Source organism: Nelumbo nucifera, chromosome 1, assembly GCF_055504915.1.
Source record: "Nelumbo nucifera cultivar China Antique chromosome 1, China Antique-T2T, whole genome shotgun sequence".
In the NCBI taxonomy this organism is placed as follows: Eukaryota; Viridiplantae; Streptophyta; class Magnoliopsida; order Proteales; family Nelumbonaceae; genus Nelumbo; species Nelumbo nucifera.
Window position 1 is genome coordinate 78197675 of NC_142649.1, and position 19835 is coordinate 78217509.

At 38.2% G+C, this 19835-nt stretch overlaps 1 protein-coding gene and 1 long non-coding RNA gene across 3 annotated transcripts; one reads left to right on the plus strand and one right to left on the minus strand.

The window, feature by feature from the left end:
* Positions 1 to 8833: 8833 nt before the first annotated feature.
* On the minus strand, positions 8834 to 10550 carry LOC104605684 (F-box protein At1g61340-like). 2 transcript variants are annotated; one of them, XM_010270534.3, is made up of 4 exons: positions 10353 to 10550; positions 9683 to 10037; positions 9510 to 9584; positions 8834 to 9413 (listed from the first exon to the last, which is right to left on the minus strand). In XM_010270534.3, the coding sequence occupies exons 2-4, from the start codon at positions 9932 to 9934 to the stop codon at positions 9159 to 9161; spliced, it is 582 nt and encodes a 193-aa protein (XP_010268836.1). In that variant the 5' UTR covers positions 9935 to 10037; positions 10353 to 10550; the 3' UTR covers positions 8834 to 9158. The 2 variants fall into 2 exon arrangements, with proteins under 2 accessions (XP_010268836.1, XP_088742826.1); XM_088886700.1 differs by lacking the exon at positions 10353 to 10550 and adding an exon at positions 10149 to 10336.
* A 959-nt stretch (positions 10551 to 11509) lies between these two features.
* Positions 11510 to 13108, plus strand: LOC109115300 (uncharacterized). Its single transcript, XR_002023145.2, has 2 exons — positions 11510 to 12321; positions 12401 to 13108. It is a non-coding gene; the product is annotated as an uncharacterized LOC109115300 (long non-coding RNA).
* The last annotated feature ends 6727 nt before the right edge of the window (positions 13109 to 19835 follow it).

Sequence of the window (19835 nt, forward strand, 5' to 3'; positions counted from 1 at the left end):
TTTGAGAAGCATCAACATTTGTGACTATATGTTGTTGGGATGTTCTTGAAGCTGGTACCTCTTTGGAATCGCCATCCAACTCAACTGCATTTCAGGACTGTGAGAACGGTGCCTTAGGTCCATGTATCTTCACTAATATCCAACTCAACGCTTGCTAATATCGTTCACTTCGTTCTCTCTGTTAGCTCGCTACGCTTGGTGTTGGAAAGAGAAGTGGCAATAGGGTCATCATCATGACATCTCTTTAAAGGAGGACCTGGAGGTTGCTTGCTTGAATTCACTGCCTTTCCTTTCCTTGGAATCTTTTTAGGAACCTATACAACTTTACTTTGATCTGTTGTCCCACTTTTTAGGAACCTACAATTTTTTGGGTCTCCAACTAAAGTCGTTCTCTGACATGGCTCCACGAAGGAGGTCTCGAGCTAACTTGGCCTCTGCCTCATAGAAGAAGTAGGCATTCAAGAGCCCTTGGAACATCTCAATAAGAGGTCATCTGTAAGTCAACAAAACACCAGTGAATACACCTCTGACAAAGTATAGTCTAGCCCGAGCATACAAGTAATGTCATGGAAATGTAAACGTCGATGCCCCAAGGGAGTTAGATGACCCCTTTACTTGTGCATATGTGTTGGAAAGACACTGATAAATGCTTGCTAGCACAGGAGGAACCAAGCTATATGTAATGCCATGAGTCGTTCGTGATGCTGACTTGAATGTTCTAGGACGAAGAACATTGAGGTCATTTGAGGACAAGACAAAGCGACAAAACCACAAAGCTAAGTAGCCTGCTATCCAGGCTTTGTTCTCAACTACTTGATCCTTAGGAAATCCTAACTTGACAAATGGACTTTCTTTGCACCTCTTAGAGTTGACCTATTTCCTTCTTATTTGCAAAGGCCTATTAATTTTCTTGATTGCACAATATTCATTGGTCTTCTTGTTGAAATCATATCCAAACTTGGCATCTTTGTAATCTTGGAGAAAGTGAGGATTTGGAATCCTTTCATTTGTTGTATACCAGAACTCGAGCCAATCTGCATGGGTAACTCGATCGGATCCTTTCCCAAAGGCAAGCTGAGCGTAGGCTTTGAACAAATACTAGAATGAACGAGGCAAACCATCTGGACTGGAAGGCATTAGCTCCTCTATCGGATGTCCTAAAGAGATATTTCGATTTCACCTTGACTGGTCACAAAAGTGTTTATGTTAGGGCACCAAACCTCACATAGGGCTCTATAAATATTGTCAGGCTAACTACACACACGAATAGCTACATGGGCCGCTCGACTCAATTCTTTCATGTTCCCTTTGTCTCGAAGACAGTCGAATACTTTACGACCCCAATCCCAAAATCCACTAAGATACTGAATCTCCCCTCTTGGGCTTAGATTAAAGCCTCATTTCATGGACCCTTGTATTTTCTCTACAATATAGGGGAATGGATGGTTATTTGTAGTGATATGGTGGAAGGGATGTTTTAAGCATGGATGCCTAGACATAGTAATATGATCCCCTTGGTGCATTCTATGGCTCTTAGGGCACCAACTAATCTCTGTTAACCTTGAAAGTGGTTCTGGTTCAACTCCACTTTGACCATAAGGACCTATCATCGACTCATCAACGACAAGTACGAGCTCAGTGTGATGAGCACTCCTCAACCCATGAGTTTTTACTAGTATGCTAGGAAAGTAAAGGAACTGTCCCTTCAATGTGGGATCCACATGCTCCATCACCCACCCTTTTTGAGGTAAACTCCTTGGTAGAGAGGGTGTAGGAGAAGATGAAGAGACATCGTGACAAGGTGAACCAGAGGAAGCCATTACCTGCATAAACAAAATAAGAGTGTCAGTACCATATGAAATATTTACCATAAACTAAAGAAACAAGATATTTGTGGCACTCTCTAGTGAAGAAGCTCTATGCAAGCTAATCCCTAAATCCAAGAGACCTCAGACTCAAAAGTCTACGAAGCTCTGGACCTAGAGACCTCAGACCATTGAAGGTCTGCGAGGGCCCGCTATTGATGAAGCTCCACATGCTGTGATTCTCTGGTGAAGAAGCTCTACGCAAGGTAATCCCTAAATCCAAGAGACCTCGGTCCCGAAAGCCTATGAAGGTTTGGACCTAGGGACCCCAGAGCATTAAAGGTCTGCAAGGGCCTACTACTGACGAAGTTGTACAAGTGTGCCAATTGAGTTGACGTACCAAATCTGTACTCCTGCATGAACAAAGTTATAGTCAAGAGATTTCATCTCGCTAAGAGGAGAAAAATAACAAATCTAACTAATGAAAATATCACTAATGCAAGTCCCTAACTAATTTTAAATGAAGGGAATGAACGTGAAATGCCAAAATCTTCTTACAACAAGAAGTCATTCACCACAAGATCCTTGTTCAGATTCGAATTCAGCTACAATACAAATTTTCTACTGTCAAGAAGTCCATAAACAAGAAAAGGGAGTTGAAACCTTGCACCAGGTGACAAAAAGATTAAGTGAATGAAATTTTGATGAAGAACATCCCCCGAGAAGGAAATGCATTGTCAACATCAGAGCACAAGAACACCATGTATGACGAAAGCAGCAAGTCACCTCATTTTCTTTGACACAAAGTGACTACCTTGAAAGTTAACTCCAATATTACACTCAGTTTCAACAGCTGAAAAGGAGCACCATGCCAAGAGAGTCCAGGCATTGTATATATTGATGCTAGTATAAAGTGGGAGATTTAGTATGGTGATATGATGACTATCTACCATTCTGTTAGATGAAACACCTAAAACGTCTACAGGAGCTTCAATCAATGTGTCTTCATTATGATCACTTCTGTTGCGATTCAAGTCAGCCAAAAATGAATAAATGATATACAATATTGGTATAATTGCTATCTATGTATTGGAAAGAGGCTTAGAAAGTGACATGCAAAAAGGCAGCTTCATACAAAGCAAGTCATGTGTCATTTGCCAAATGAGTCCATGCAAGAAACGTAGCTTCAGAAGGGCAAAAGATGCTATGCTATGTGAGGTGAGCTTGTGAAGTATTGGCAAGAGGCACATAGAAAAGAAAATTTTTAAACAATAGCTTGTCGCACGAGGTGGTAAGTTCCTATTTAGTCAATGACATTGCTACTAGAATCACGACGGTGGCTTCAAATCAAGAGGCCGAGACTCTTTTGGCCCATCCTATATAGTCTAGAAGCTTTCATCATTTTCTTGATATGATTAATGCTATCAAAATAAAGTCAATGGATGAAAAAATATTACATCCAATGGTGATGAGGTGACAGTTGGGTAGCAAGATTTCAATGTGCCTTTAATGCTCCATTTTAAAAGAAGAATTTCAAAGAAAAAAAAATCATAAAAGCAAACAAAATTTGGTAGCAAGCAAGAAGAGTCATGCGTCGTTGCATTGTTGAGTCTTAGTTCGTTGGATGTGCAAGGTCAACTGGTTGATTTAGAAGGAATCAAGGGTAGAGATAATTACATCACTTCTCAAGTCATTCTTGCTTATTGTCTCAAACATCATATCATAGGGGTCATTCTCATTACCTTAATTGCATTAATTTAGCAACTCAGTTTCTTATGGTATAATGGGAGAGTATCTATCGGGCCCTAAAGGAAGGAAACAAAAAAATAACCAAAACAATATAAAGAAAAGGAAGAGGACAAGGAGTGCATGTAAACCACGTGGTTAGTTACATGCTTGAATGGAGATCAAAGTAAGAAAGTCAAATACCTGATTTCGATGGTAGGCTACCAGAGCTGCAATGGGAGAGCCCACTACGAGTACTATTCATTGGCCCCAATTATATTTCAATAGGAAGCAACAGTTGAAGGCACTAGTAGTGTAAGATCCGATGGTTTCGATGAACTTGTAATCTTCACAACAGAAGACAGTAACAAGGAAGACTTTTGTGGATCAAAAAGGAAATGTTTGCTTCAAGACTTGTGGTCAATAGAAAATAAACAAAGATTTGATGGAAGGTTGGGTATTTATAAAGAAGGAGATTTGTGTTGTACTAGGAGCCAACAACCTATGAGACTCTAATACGATAATAGAAAACCCCAACTAATGGATTGTATCGGCAGCTAATAAAGTAAGAGAATTAGAGAAGCAAAAGGACTCTATGGAAATCGATCATCACATAGACCAACTTCTGTAAAAGGAGTATTGGTTACGAGTCTTGAAAATTCTTTTGGGGTTTAGTTAACCAAGGTTAGCCACATGTCATGACATCTCCTCAATGCGCACAAGCTGAACAATATCTCTACAAACATTCAAGTCAATTTACCATCCAACATGGATATCAACTTTGTCAAGAACATCAACGCCGCACCGAACTTCGTCACCTCATCCTCTAGGGGGCATTTGTAGACATGTGAATTTTTTTAAGTCAAATAAGTGGACTTAATTTACATGAAAACCTCTAAATAATATGGGCCTCCATGGGCCCAAGGCCCAAATCTACATAAATATGTCTTGATGGCATAAGGATCCAAGTGTATTAAATCCAATCAGTCACATCTCCTATTGTAATAGGGTGGTCCCATTGGCAAGACCACTAACTCCTACATAATGGTGCATGTATAGGAGTTAATGCTAACCCAACATCCCACTCACATGGGATTGATTAGCTAAGTGGGCTGAGGTGGTAGCCTTAATGCTTGGCTATAAATAGCTTTGCCTACAAAGAAAGGGGGTTCTTTTCTTCTTTTTGGAGAATCACATTGCAAGAAGCTTTTAGACATCAACATTGAAGATTGCAAGCAACTACAAGCTCCTGCAAACTCCAACAACTGCAAGATCAAGAGAGAAGAAAGAAGGAAAAAACTTATTCGTTGTCTACAACACTTGGATTCAAGCTCTCCAAAGAACATCAAGCTTCCACAAAAGGGCCCTTCTTAGAGAAACATCCTTCACAACCAGTCAAGTGCAAAGTCCGAAGTGAAGAAATCTACATAAAATCTGCCAAAGCACCAAAATCAAAGAAATCTACATCAACACTTTAAGAAGTACGAGAAACACACCAACGACCCTTGTCTTCACCGAATTCAATTGTTAATTAGAGGTTGCTCACGTCATCGACCAAAAATCAAAAAGAGTTCACTCCCTTATATTTTTTATTACAAATTTATTTTTGTATTTTGTCTCCATATTTTGTATTAATTGAAATACACGAAATTTGTGTCAATACTCCCATGCTTTCAGAGTGTGTAGAGAGCTTTTACTTACATCAAAAGCATCATTTCTTCACCCTGATAAATAGAAACAATGCATCACACGGAGGGTTGAGTATCAATGTATCATGGGTTGACGATGGAACTTTTTGTACGCTTTGGGGAGCACTCATGGCCAGCAGTAGAAACAATAATTGGAATGTTGAAATGGTAGAGTTTGTGGAGAAACACTTGATTCAGTTAGAACTTGATAAAGATAGAAGTAGAGTATATGCTCTTTTGACAAACATATATTCTGCATCAGGGCAGGCAGGCTGCAGGATGCGAGGAAAATGAGATATTTGATGGAAACAAAGGGTATATTGTTAAGAGTGTAGGTCGTAACACAGTCGAGATCATGGAACTGTCCACCAAATTCATTGTGGACGTAACATTCCATCCCCAAATAAGACAATGTTTAATGATATGGCAGCAAATTGAGAAGAAATTGAAATCCAAAAGACACTCTCCTATCAAAACAGATTTTGCTAAGATGAGGAAGGAGCACTGACTGGGTTGTCATAGTGAGAAATTGGCAATTTAATGCAATACATTTCTCACAACTTACCTAAAAAAAAAATTATAATTTAGATATAGAACGCATTTCATCTTTTCAAGGGTTTAAGAAGTTTTCTTCCCATCTTTCGATGGGTCTTCCTCTCGCATCTCGTTCTGTTTTTTGTGTGGGTGGAATTGTTACAACAGATCTAAATTATATTAATCTAGATGTAGTTTCTATCTTCTTCCAATTTTCCACGTGCAATATTGTTCGTGTCTCTATCAATCTCAGGAAGTCATGGTGGTATCAATCATCCTCATATGCCATTGTTGTGGATCTGGTTGTTACTCATATCTTCTCTTTTCGGAAGAAAACAAGGTACTAGTGATGATGTAGTGAATGACATCGGAAATAATAACGGCCAGGAACTTTTCCTGCAGGTTTTTCATTGGCATTATCATTTCCGGTGCACTTGGAATTGTTACATTTTCTAGTGGTCAGCCACATCATGGCGTTTTGTCTCTTCAGGATGTTGTTAGGGGCATGATCAAGGGTGCTCTTTTCACCCTACTGTTCGTTGTATTTTTGGATATTGCCATTGTGGGTGTTGTTTCTGTGAGTTTCATCGCCGGAGTTACTGTTTTTCCAGGTAGTTTTGCTTTTTATGATGATTTTGGTACGGAAACATTCGCCGGCGTTCAACAGTTACAGGTTGTTCCGTTATCGGCTGCAATAGAAAGGGATGCTTTTGTGAACGAAATTTCCGCCAACAAAGAAGCAGTTTGGGAGGACGTGGCTTTATTGGGTTTTATCGGTTTGGTTGAGTTGGCCCTTGGCCGCTAGTTTTGCAGATGTGCGCGGTTGCTTTCATATGTCCACTTCTGCAGGAGAAGGCCTTTGCTCTTCTCTTGCAAACATCTAAGAATTGAAGATCATATTTTATTGCCAAGGTTGGGGTTTGTTTGTTTGGCATTTTGATATCTTTCAAGCCCAAGGTGAGGGGAGTCTGGTCATTTTAATTTATTAATGTCTCTGTTGGAGGATGTTGTTTCTCCTTTTTGGCGTTTCAGAAATCTTAGCGCTGTTTGCAGAGATCTCTTTAATTTCTCTCCCCGTGCTCAGCTTTACTGTTTTCTTGTTTCAGCAGTTTGGTCTACATGGTGATGATGGGTTTATGTTTCTCCATTCTGGAACTTCTTGCTGAATTGTATTCTTTTGAGTTGTAATCTGAGCATTAATAATGAGTGCATTTGCCTTTGTGGGATCTACATGCAAAAAACTATTAGTGAAGCTGCTAAGATGATAATCCACCTCTTCAAACCAGTATTGTCAGATGTGGCCGGACCAGATGGTTGGAGCATCAGAACTGGGAAATTGGGAATTGGCAGCCAAAACAGTTTTTATGGGTAGGATGGGCGTTTTTATTGCACAGGAATCAGAAAATTTGCAAAGTGTTTATACAGTGTTTTTGTCAAGTGTGCCTAATTATTATAAATGTTGATTTAATCAACCCCGTCTCAAAATAGTGGTGCAACTTGGGTGGGCCCAATTCAAGCCCAGTCTAACCCTGCCCACAATTTTATACGGGTTGGGCTTAAATTTTCAATTGTTGGACTTGGCCTGGGTCTAGAATTTCAGGCTTTGTAATTGTTTGGGCTGGGTTCAGACCTAGCCATAGATAGCCCAAACCCAAGCCAAGCCCGGCTCAATTATATGCATGTATATACATATTTTTTTAATAAGTAATATGCATATACTATACTCATACATGTATATTAGTTCTTTTGTATGAATGATTGACCAACCTGAGCCAGGCCCAAGCCAAATCCAAATGCAACAAATTTTAGTGTAGGCTGGACTTCGGTTGGATAGTTCATGCTTGACCTTGGGCTCGGGCTATAAGCCCAATTCATAGGCTTAGGCCTGGATTGAGCTAAAACCTGGCCCAACCCGTCCCACTAGCACCCCTATCTCAAATGCATGTATTAATACTTGTATAACTTGCAATGACTATATTTTAAGATTTTTTATATAAAATAACTTTAAAAACTTAAAATGAAATTGTATGCTAATTTTTTTTTTTGTTATTTTTGAATTTCTTATTTAAGTCAAATGCTCAATCTGGATGGTTGGACTAATCGACCATGATTGAGAAATCAAAACGGTTTTGCCTCCTTTCACGTCTGACGACATTGCTGTAAACAATTTAGGACCTAGCTTATTTGTATCCGCAGTTACATAATTTCCATTTGCTTGGTTGTGAGAGTGCAAATGATTTGCGTGCAAATTCTGATTTATTTTTATTTCAGCCTTTTCCTGGTTTTATTTTATTTGGGTTATAGATGAAGTGAAATGAAACTTGAAGCAAGTTAAAATGCAACAAAACTAAACCAGAAATTATATTCTTCTCATTTAAATTTCCATGCATTTTGTACTAGTGCAAATGGAATTGCACTGCAATAGAGTTGATTGAGGAACCAACTGAGCATTACGGTGGGACATACAAAATAGACATCCACAAATCCAGAGAAAAAAACTCCATCTTATACTTGCACATGGGAAAGATATAATTTCCAGGAAACACAAAAAAAAATGGACCATAATAGGATTCAATTTATTGATAAGAGGGCTCTTAAGTTCTTGGAATGCGAAAAACTGATACCATTCATATGTTATCTCATAATTGAAACGTGAACTAAACACCAATGTGAACGGTCTTGTAGTGTCAAATGGTTTTTTGGTAACAGTCCCAAATGGGGGTTGGTTCTCTCTACCAGAAAAGGAGTACAACACCTTTCTGTGTTTGGAGTTCAAACTTCAAAGTTGACTCCTAACAAATTGTATAAAACAGTTCAAAATTGATTCAGTCAACCAATGTTCCTGTCCTGTTTTCTAAGGAAATATCACAATTGGGCATTTGCATACCGGAGGAATAAAAGAATAATTAGTTGCAGTTTGAGTGGGTCACCAAATTGATATCAACCAACAACAATAGTGATCTACTTGGACTCCCAGAATCATTCCATCTCTAATTCATCTTCCTAAGATTGAGAGGAGCTCATTCAATGAAATAAATTGTTGATACCAACACATATTTGGTTCACCCATTACAAAAATAGTGGTAATAAAAGTAAGAGAGGAGCTCATTCAATGAAAGTTAGTGGTGTACAAATACTGTTACATTCTCAAATCTGTAAACATTTTAATGAAAACATGAAGGAAATGCCCTTCCAATGAAATAAATTAACAAGAGTTCCCTGAGACATTTACATACACATATACATTCCACCGTCTTCAATGAAGGAATTGAAGAAGGGCTTTGCACCGTTTGTTTACATACACAAGTCTGCAGAACCCCCAATTACTGAACAACCACCACAACATCAATTACAATAAGCGAAAGCATTTACAAAATGCTTACAAGAAGACTGGCCCAGAAATTACTCATATTTCTGTTTCCAGTAGTAAACTGTTCTTCAGCCATTGCTTTTCCTCGGGAGAATGGAACAAGGCAACACTAATGTCAGCAAGCTTCTTTCGGTTGAGTCGGGAGCCTAAAATCCGTTGCTGTCTCGGCGCATTCGGTGCCTCCTCGGCATCAAGCTTGCTTGAATCTTCCACAACACTGAAACTCCTTACACCCGCCAAGGATTTAGAAGGAGTGCAATATGCGAAATGAGATTGCTTCGCAATCAAAGTCTGTAAATTTATGAAACAGAAATCATTATCCCTCCTGTAATCACTGGATAAAATATAACAAACATTTGGACTACAATCTCAAAATCATGAACTTACTGCTTCTCTGATCGTCTTCGATACGTGGAATAGCTGCTTCAAGTCATCATGATCTACACCACACAACACTTGGACCTGTGTGAGAATCGATAACAAGTATGTCAGCCCAGAAACCATCAAGCGAAATAGAAACAAGAAATCAAAAGCAAATAACTTGGAGACAGGGGGTTTACCAAAATCTCCTGTGGTAAGGCCTCAAGAAGCGACTTCGCTACATTTTTTCGTATGCTATGGCGCTTTTTCAGTGGGGTTCTGGAAGGGGAAGTGAGAGGCGACACCTCTGCACAGTTGGAAACCGCAACTCTTTTTCTTCCCATTGCCCGTGTATAGTAAACAATCCCCAAACCTTTGTCTACTGCATCTACATTCAATGTAGACGAGCCCCCTCGCTTTGGCTTAGAACTGCAGTTATTACTCAATGCCATTGTTCAGCTATTCTTTTCAAGTTCCGATCGACCACACTCCCAGTCCTAGATCCTTCCACCAAGATTGGATTTCTATGGAAACACAAGAATAACCTCCTCTTCTCTGCATCACAGAAAAAAGTTACAAATAAGAATGGCTATAATCAAACAGAATATTCGAAATTCGCAATAAATGAAGAATCAATTCGAAACCAAATAAGGAAACGAACGAAACTTTATTTAGAAACCATCCACATTGGATTGGAGAAAATCAATATGGCACCCGAACGCCATTGAATCAACGCATTCAAAACCAAACTCTAACCGCACAAATACAAACCCAGAAAAAACGAAAAACGAAGAATACTCAAGAATCTCCCTTGATGAAAACAAGCAAAAAAGAAGAAAAATCAAACAATGAATCCATCCCTATTCTTACCTGATAAACCTGAGACCGATTTCAAAAATAACCAATAGGGAACTTGCAAATTGAAATCGAGAAGTTTTCAATAAACTCCAACTACACCAGAGAGACCCACCAATCTCGCAACTCTCAACTGCAAAACCACCGTTGATCGATAAACCGTCAAAGCCTTCTGCTTTCCCCTTTATTTTCCTTTTATTAATAAATCCTCACTTCCTTTAATACACACAGAAAAATCTCCGCGTTTTAGCCGCCCTCGGCCCTTGTTCTTGTTGGAGCGATGTTGGCGTGGCTGGACCTCTGTTGTCCAATGAACAGATGACATGTGGCTAACAGCAGAATATAAAAAAAAGGGATTCATAGGATCCAGCGAGTGTACTTTGTTTTAATATTGACGTGGCGGTAAGATCCGAACTCGGTTGTCCATCTACTCGGCCAAAAATAGCCGTTAGGACAGTACACGCGTCGGTCAGCAATGGAGGTAGACGGGAGAAAGTTTCTGGGTTCTGATATGGCTGCTTCCTCGTTGGTCGGTTTAGGTCGGCTATGTCGGTTGCTTCTTTAACACGTTTCCCGTTGTTTTGTTGTGGGCCACGACAAGCATGACGTGTAACCACTGCATCCGTCGTTTTGGCAAGCCGTAGATAAAACAACTTTATGATGCAATTCCAACGTCTGATGACCACCCATCATGAGCATTTGATGAAATTGAAAGTACTACTTTTACTGGCCAACCTGTTTTAAAAGTAAACACTGGATCGGTCCTCTTTGTATGACCGAGCACGTGAGGTGCAACACAGAAAACAATGCGCACTTTCGTCTCCGTCCAGAGGAACACGTGTGTCTGTCGCTCTTATCTTGGTGGTGAAATGGTATCCAAGGCGATTGTGTTTGGATTGGGATCAGAGGGCTGGCAAAAGGGTCAAAACGTAATTAAAGTTATTAAACCATACATGATATGAAGGTAATTAAACCGTGAGATCCCTGCCCTTTAGTGTATAGAAGGCGGGAAGTCGGATGGGGCCAGAGCCCAGAGGACGCCCTTTCAGAGTTTGACTATCAAAAGTTTGACTAAGACCAGATCTTTGACTTTGACTCAACGGGTCTTTGACTCTCTTACAGCTGATAATTGGGCAAACGGTATTTTTTTTTTCTTTTGAAAAATGAAATCCATTATTGAGGCCAGTGGCGTGACAATTGCTTGCAAATTTCGTAGTAATAAATCGATGCATCTATTAATTTTTTATCATAGTTGATATTTGGTAATTTATCTATCAATCAATCTATCTATATATATGTATACCAAAACACTGAAGAAAATTTTTCCTTTTTTTAATTTTCTATTTTTTTTATTCCACGTTATTTCAATTCCAACGAATCACCTTCCTCAACCTGTAATTTGTTTTGGCCACGTCCTAAGACTTTCTTAGAGTTATGCTTGATCACTATTCGAAGAGTATTATCACATTAAACCTCCTAAATCGTGAGCAATTAGAACCTCAAAATTTCTTTCGAGCATTTTGGACGAAAAGAAGGAACACAGATTTTACAGAGTTCGAATCCAGCGTGCACCCTCCAATGGGAGGCGTGCATGTCGCCCTTTTCAAATCTAACAGTTCCGTTGATGTTAAGTTCGATTCACGCTCCCGTTAAGTGAATCAGTCCGGTTCAGTGTTGGGAAGAGATAAAACCACCAATTAAAAGCCTTTTTTTCCTCTCATTCGTTTGAATTCCCCTTCCCCCATTTTCATTTTCACCAAGTCCTAGCCCAAGAGCAAGATACCACTGACAACAATTTCACCAAGCTCTGACGGCATGGAGCCAACTGGCGATAAGAATAAGCTGAATCCCTTCTTCTCATTCTCCTTCCAACTCTGTTATTCCTCTTTGTTAATATCTTCTTCTTTTCTCTTCTTCTAGCAACAGACTATTGACGGCGATTTCACTATTTAACCGAACTCCAACGACATTTAATCAACTGGCGGTAAACTTAATTTCTTCTCCTTTCTCTTTCAACCACGTTATTCATCTTTGTTAGTATCTTCTTCCTTTTCTTTTGGCAGGAGACCACCGGCAGTGATTTCATTGTTTAACCAAGCTCCGACAACGGTTGCCTTCCAATTTTGGTGGCATGTCAGCTAGCGGAAGGTTGGTGCCGTCAAGCTCGAAGAAACAATTGTGCCTCCGAGTTTTCGCATGCTGTGTTGGCTACGACGAACCCAAACAATATTGAATGGAAAATGGAAAGAACTTGATTTCCATTGAAGGGGTACAAGTGTTTGTTGTTTATATGTTCCATGCAAAGAAGTTGATGCCCTTGAAGTGATGGGAACATATGGAGATTTCATTGGAGCCTTTTAATTTCGAGCTTCTTACAGTTTCTCTGATGAAGTTATTATCGAGAAAAATCCAATTTGCTCCTATTGGATTAGTCGACATGCTTAATACCAATGGTGCCATTCAATCACTGGAGTAGGATGACGAGACAAGTTCAATTCGAATTGGAGTGAGGGGAACCAGAGAGATGAGGTTGTTTGCATAAAAAAAAAAAAAACAAAAAGTTTGTTTAATTAATAGTGAAGAGGTGCCATTTACGTTTGAGGAACACATAGTTGTGGTTCAAGTTCCATGGTCTACTTCTGTGTTATCTATAATTGATTACCACTTTCAGAATCTGGGATGGGGATTGGATCCACAAAAAATGGATTGATGTTTGATTTTTATTGAACTAAATTTATGTAATGTGAATAGTAGTAAAGTGTGCTCTGTTATTTATTGTTTGTCTTGTGTGTTGAACAGTTAACTTATATTCATTTTTCACAAAATGACCAACTATGATATCGAGAAAACTTGGTAACCAATGTAAATGAATAACTAGTATGATAAGTGTGGAAACCTTTCTTGATCTTTTGGGGCTACCTATACAACAGCCGTGACGGTTAAATTTAACTGTATACACAGAAGGTGGGAGGGAACCAGGCCATAAGAATCATAGATCTTAAAAGGATATTCACTGCAATGAGAATCATGAAGTTGAAGGTTGGTACTCGGCGAAATAGTGAAATCGTCACCGGTAGTCTCCTGCCAGAAGAAGAGGAAGGAGGAAGATATTAAGGAAGAGGAATAACAGGGTTGGAAGGGGAAGGAGAAGAAGAAATGCTTACCGCTAGTTGACTCTACGTCGTCAGAGCTTGGTGAATTTGCCGTTGGTGGTAGGGCTCGGGTGAAAATGAAAATGGAAGAAAGGGGAATTCGAACGAATGAGAGGCAAAAGATTTGTTTCATATGATTTTATCTTTTTCTAAACAATTGAACCAGATTGACTCGCTTAACGGGAGTGTGAACCAAACTTGACGTTAATGGAATTGCTAGATTCAAAAAGGGTGTTGTGCTCGCCTCACATTGGTGTGTCATGCCCCAATCAAGGTTAGGCATGAGACAATGCCACCTGCTAAGGTTTTACTTGTTCATAAAGAAATCCAAAATTCTGACAATAACTTTAAATCAAAATAAATCATAAACCAAATGTAAAATCATAAACTCTAACAACTTGAGTTTCATTAAATGTTTAAGGTTTTAGTGAAAACTCTTGACTGCACCAAAAAAAAATACAAAATAAATCTAAAATCTAGCTAATAAAGTCTACTACAAGTTTGTACTAGCACTTTCTCTCTCAAGTAATTCCAAACAGTAGCTATTCTGCTTCAACATCATAAAAGGAAGAAAAGTGAGAATAATGAGTACAACCCTCAATAAGTAACATTTCATTTTCACGGTTGGATCAAGCATGTAGAAGAAAATAATAATACTAATAATAATAAATAATTCATAAAATCATCATATCATTCAAAAGATAAGTTTTCTAACCACTTAATCTGTCTTGGAGAAGAGAAATCTACATACTCAAAAAAAATATCAAACTTTCTAACAGCTCACCAAATCATAAGAACAAGTTGGATGAAACATATGTCGTGGACCGATGTTGATATATTTAAATTTAAATTCAAAGTCACAAAGAAATTTTCACAAAAGTAGACTACGATCACTTTCACCCCTGTGATAAGGGACCACATATATGCCCTGTGGTAAGGGCCTAAATTCAAAATGAATTAGTCTCAAGATTCCACCGTATTCATCCCCAATGGCAGGTTTCTGGTGCATAGTCATATATTAAACTATAACCACTTTAACCCCAGTGATAAGGGACCACATATATGCCCTATGGCAAGGGCCCAAATTCAAAATGGACTAGTCCAAGATGCCATCGTATTCATCCCCAATGGGAGGGTCTAAAGCGTAGTCCTATATTATTAGAATATAACAGATACATCAATCCACAAATATGGGTCTCACAAAGGAATTTATCATGGAAATAACAACATAGCTAAACCAAGAATAACAACTAAGAAAAAGTCATTATTTCTTTTAAGGAATAACAATGTGTCTAATATTGGTGATTCACAATAGTCAAAAAAAAAAAAACATCATCTAGATTCTGAATTCATAATATTCACATGCTTGGATCCCAACATGTGAGTCCAAAGTACCAATACAAGTGAGTCACGATATATCCAAAAGCCTATAAATCAACGAATAATTGTCACCACCAATTTCAAAACTTATATTGATAAATTTGTCATGTAAAAACTATAAACTTATTGTATTAGTCTACCTAAATCTCTAGTAGTTTACTAGCTTAGGTTTTGAGACTCCAAGAATTTCAGATTTGTTGTGTTCAAGGATCCAAATCTTAAGACTCAGAACTTCTGGTTCAAAAGGTTGTTTTGTAGTATGATATATTGTCATGAAGGTCTCACAGCCCATTACAGTTTAAACATTACTCCCATCTAAAGAGATCACTGGACTACCCCTTTCTGGTAGCCTAAAAACGACTGGTCTCTAGAATTGTCTCGGATTCCCAGATTTGAGCAAATTTAGGATACTAACTTTAAAAATTCATAACTTTTAGTACAAAAAATCAAACGAGGAGATTTAGGTACCCTTTCGAAGATCTCATCAAGAACTACAATCTAGAACCAAAATCTAATAAAAAACATCACCAGAATGCCGATTTTCAGCAGCCTAAATTCAACTGACGTCCCTTGTGTTTCAATCCGAAATTCAACCTAGCTTTCTATCTACAAATCCAAAAGACACAAAGTTGAATTCGTTGGGTTCCTGATGAGGGATAATTTGGTCCTCCAAATCACATTGTGACACGTGGCCTGCAAAATGACACCTCAATGCTGAGTAAGCGAACCAACTTGGCAAGTTAGCCTAAAGCACCTCGCCCAGGCCGACCTCCACCTCAGTCGTGCCGAGATGACAGGTTTCTCAACTTATGGCCACCTACCTCAGAGGTCAGTTGGGCTGTAGGAATTTATGGCGACTTGCCAGGCAAGCCCGTTGACTTGTCCCAAAGATACGTTACCAGCCCGAGATCTCCAGAACATTAATGCCGAGACCGTTAGATAAGCCTACTGCACCGTACGTCTCAGAGTTACTCGAGCACATCGTAACCCCCGCATAGATCTCGTAACAGATGTAATAACTCACCTGACTAAGCAGAAATGGCTCTGCGAGAAGATGAGACCCGTTGTAAAAAGGCTCAGACCATTGACTCCTGTATAAGGCACTCATTTCTACCTGTGAAGGTACGCACGATTACAAGCTCTTAAACTCTCAAGCTCTCTCATTCTCTAAAGACTCTCAAACACTCTCTAACTTAAGCATCGGAGTGCCTACCCAGAGTAAAGACAACCCGGGCACTCTAACTCTTCCACTTGTAGAACAAAACCAGCTCGGCCTAGTACAACTCGGCTTGACAAGGTATAATCCGAATTAGAGTCTGAATCATCAGAAACGCGAGAGGAGCTAGATCGTGCGACATCAGTTCCTAATGTCTAGAAGTCTCTATTAAAACTATTTTTATTGTTGGAAATTGTCTAGGAAATGATCATCCGACAAAAATTCTAATTTTAAGTTTAATATACAAAAAAACGAAAAACGAAAATCCAATGGAGAAAAAGACTTACCTGAAGAGTTGTTTGATGCCAAAAATCATTGAGATAAATCCCCAACTTGATTCTCCAATGATGGATTGTCTTCACCTTCTCTTAACTCTAAAAAGAAAAAAAAAAAAGAGGAAAGAGTTATTGCATTAGCTAAATAGATTATGTTTTCTTTTGTAAACACATTTTTCCTTTTTGCTAAGAAATCCCCCCTTAAAAAGAAATTCCAAACATCCCATTCCTACAACACCCACTCTCCCATTACTAATCTTAGTGTTTTTTTTTTTTTTTTTTTTTTTTTTTCTGGGTATTACACCATGAACCCGGATTCACCCTTGATTTCACATATCTTTCGTGAAGGAGAGTGCATTTTGGACCAAGAGGAAGAGGAACTGCACTGTTCCCGTCTCCTTTGTTCTTTAGCTATTACTAATTAACTGTAAACATGTTTCTTTTTTTTTCCTAAAACCAGGAGTAGAGACAGTTTTTCAGGTGGAGTACTTTTTCTTAGTCTTTTTCAGTTCATTATATAGTGGGAAGAGTATATGTGTATTTAGGAAGAAAAACTGCACCGAAAAGACAAAAGAATTGGTCAAAAAATGGTTTGGAAACCCGTTTTGTACAGTCAGGTGAGGATGATGATGGGAAATGGGTCGATGGGAAATGTCGGTCCATTTTCGATAATGTGTAGCGGGTTAGTGTCGACCCGTTTTCGATAAGTGGTCATCACGACCCTACGTGATCCGTTTTTCAAATAATCGATCTGTTTTCGATAACAATTATTATTAGAATAATATTAATTTAATAATTACAAAATATTAACATAATATTAATATTAGGTTAATATTAATAAATTAGGTTACTAATAAACAGAAAATTGTCAACATATATTACAAAAAAATAATATTAATTACTAGAAATTAGCATAAATACCAAAAAAAATCAACACATAATATTAATATGTTACAAAATATTAACAATAATTATTAAAATAATATTAATATAATATTTACAAAATATTAGCACAATATTAATATTAGGTGAATATTAATAAAAATATTACAGTAAATATCAATAAAATTTTAATTAATTACAAAAACATAATATTAAGAATTGCTTATAAACAGAAATTTTCCATATATTATTAATAAAATATTGAGTCTTTTTATCCACTAAAAATTAATGAATCATTATTAATTTTTGTAATAATTACTATTAAAAAATATAATTAATATTAATAGTAATAAGAAATTAATAATTAATATTATTAAAATATGAAAGTAATATGAATATAATATTTAGAAAATATTAAGATATTATTAATACTAGGTTAATTAGTTACAAAAAAATAATACTAATAATTATTGATAAACGGAAAATTGTCAATATAAATAGTTACCCCACATTAGAAAAAATATTAATTACCTAAAATTAATATAAATAGCAAAAAAAACTATCAACACATTACCATAATAATGATTAATATTAATAATTATTAATACTAATGATTAATTAATTAATAAATAATTCATTATTACCACATATTATTAATAAAATATTAATTTTTTGATATTCACTAAAAATTAATTAATCATTATTAATTTTTATAACAAATACTACTAAAAATATTAATAATTAATATTATTATTAATAATTAATAATAAGAAAATACTAACATAATATTCATATTATGTTAATATTAGCAATTAATAGTAATAAAAAAATAATTAATTACAAAAGCATAATATTAATTATTACTGATAAACTGAAAATTGTCAATATAAATAGTTACCCTTAATATTAAAAAAGTAACATTATTTATCAGAAGTTAATATAAATAGCAAAAAATTATCAACACATTACCATATTTTAATAATTACTAGTATTGATGATTAATATATTGAGAAATAACATAACGAATAGCAATTAATTAATTAATAATTCACTATTTCCATATATTATTAATAAAATATTAATTTTTTTGGTATCTGATGGAGGATGATTTGACCCGACCTACTGAGATGATGACATGAGGACCTGACTCAGCACGAGCAACAACTCAACAGCCTGGGTTGACCGCGACCGAGTAACGAGTCTATAGAACAGCTCGCTACATCATAGCTCTCTATAGGGGGAGCTCGCTACATCATAGCTCTCTATAGGGGGAGTTCGCTACCAGATCCCCCGAGCTACTGAGAAGGGAATACTCCAAGATTATTTCAACTTGCGAGCTAGGGAAACCATCTCGCTCCAACACCTGGGCAGAAGAACTGCCCCAAAGACCAACCTTGATAGGGGTCACCTCGAAGTACCCCTAAGAGCTTGCTATAAAGTAGCTCGCAGCAAGTATAGCCCACTACGAAGTAACTTGCGACTGTGATGCAACGCTCTCAGGAAGCTTCCATCTGACAAGACCGTACTCGTTAGACTGTGCCACGTCTCTCAACTAACGGTGCAGTCCCTGCCCGATTGACAGTCTGCCCCACGTCTCTCGAAAGATGGTGGCGTGCCTGTCCCTTCGGAGATGTGTCACTTAGCCAAGCAGGCAGTACGTTTTAACGATCACCTGCGCAGCCTTGGCAGGTAACGGCTACTAGACCTGTTCATGGGCCGGGCCGGGCCGGGCTTCGGCCGGGCTTTTAGTGTTCATTAACAGAAAAATAATAGGCCCGAAACCGAGCCCGACTCTGACAGAAAGCCCGAAGCCCGAGCCCGAGCCCGAAGCCCGACCTAATAAAAGAAAATCAAATTTTTCCCTATTCAAATAGACATTATCTATTTTAATTCAGATGCTTTTTTCCCCTATTTAAATGAACAATGGGCCTACAAGTGAATCAACAACCTTCTCAAATCAAAAAAATTATTCAAATGGACATCACATAGGGTTTTTACTTAGGTTTAACTATAGGTCAGGCCAGGTTTACTTAGGTTTAACTATAGGTCGGGCCGGGCCAGGCTCGGGCCGGGCTATTTTGGCAAAGCCTGAGCCTGGCTCGAATTTTATGCGGGCCGGGCTTTTTGGCTTGAGGTTAAGCCCGCGGCCCAAAAAGCCTGTTCAAGCCCGTCCGGGGGTCGGGCCAGGCCGGACCGGCCTGTCGGGCCACCCGACCCATGAATAGGTCTAACGGCTACGATAGGAGCCCAGTGGCGGTTACGCCTGATTTGACAAGAACGCCCCTATAAAAGCCCTTAAAGCGGAGAGACAAACTCTCTCTCTCGAATTAGATTTGAACTTGCACTTTTACTTGCTCACGAGCTAATCTCGAGACAGAGTGATCTAGCGCGGTCTACACTCTTAGCCTTTTATACTCTCTCTTCTTCCTCCCCAGCGTTCTAACTTAAGCTTCAGAGTATTCCCGCCGGGCAAATCCCTGGGAACTCTTCTTCTTCATCTTCTCAAGTGTAGTTCATTGCCAACAAGGAGCCAGTCAGCACCCAGCTAGGAGTGCCCGGATCGTGCCGCATCATTTGGCACCGTTTGTGGGAA

What these genes read in the sequence shown, in the direction of transcription:
- LOC104605684 (XM_010270534.3), bottom strand. Translation starts at nt 9,934, where the DNA reads ATGGCATTGAGTAATAACTGCAGTTCTAAGCCAAAGCGAGGGGGCTCG. An exon ending in CCTTACCACAGGAGATTTTG is followed by an intron (nt 9,585 to 9,682) that starts GTAAACCCCCTG and finishes ATTCTCACACAG; the next exon opens with GTCCAAGTGTTGTGTGGTGT. An exon ending in CGAAGACGATCAGAGAAGCA is followed by an intron (nt 9,414 to 9,509) that starts GTAAGTTCATGA and finishes ATAAATTTACAG; the next exon opens with ACTTTGATTGCGAAGCAATC.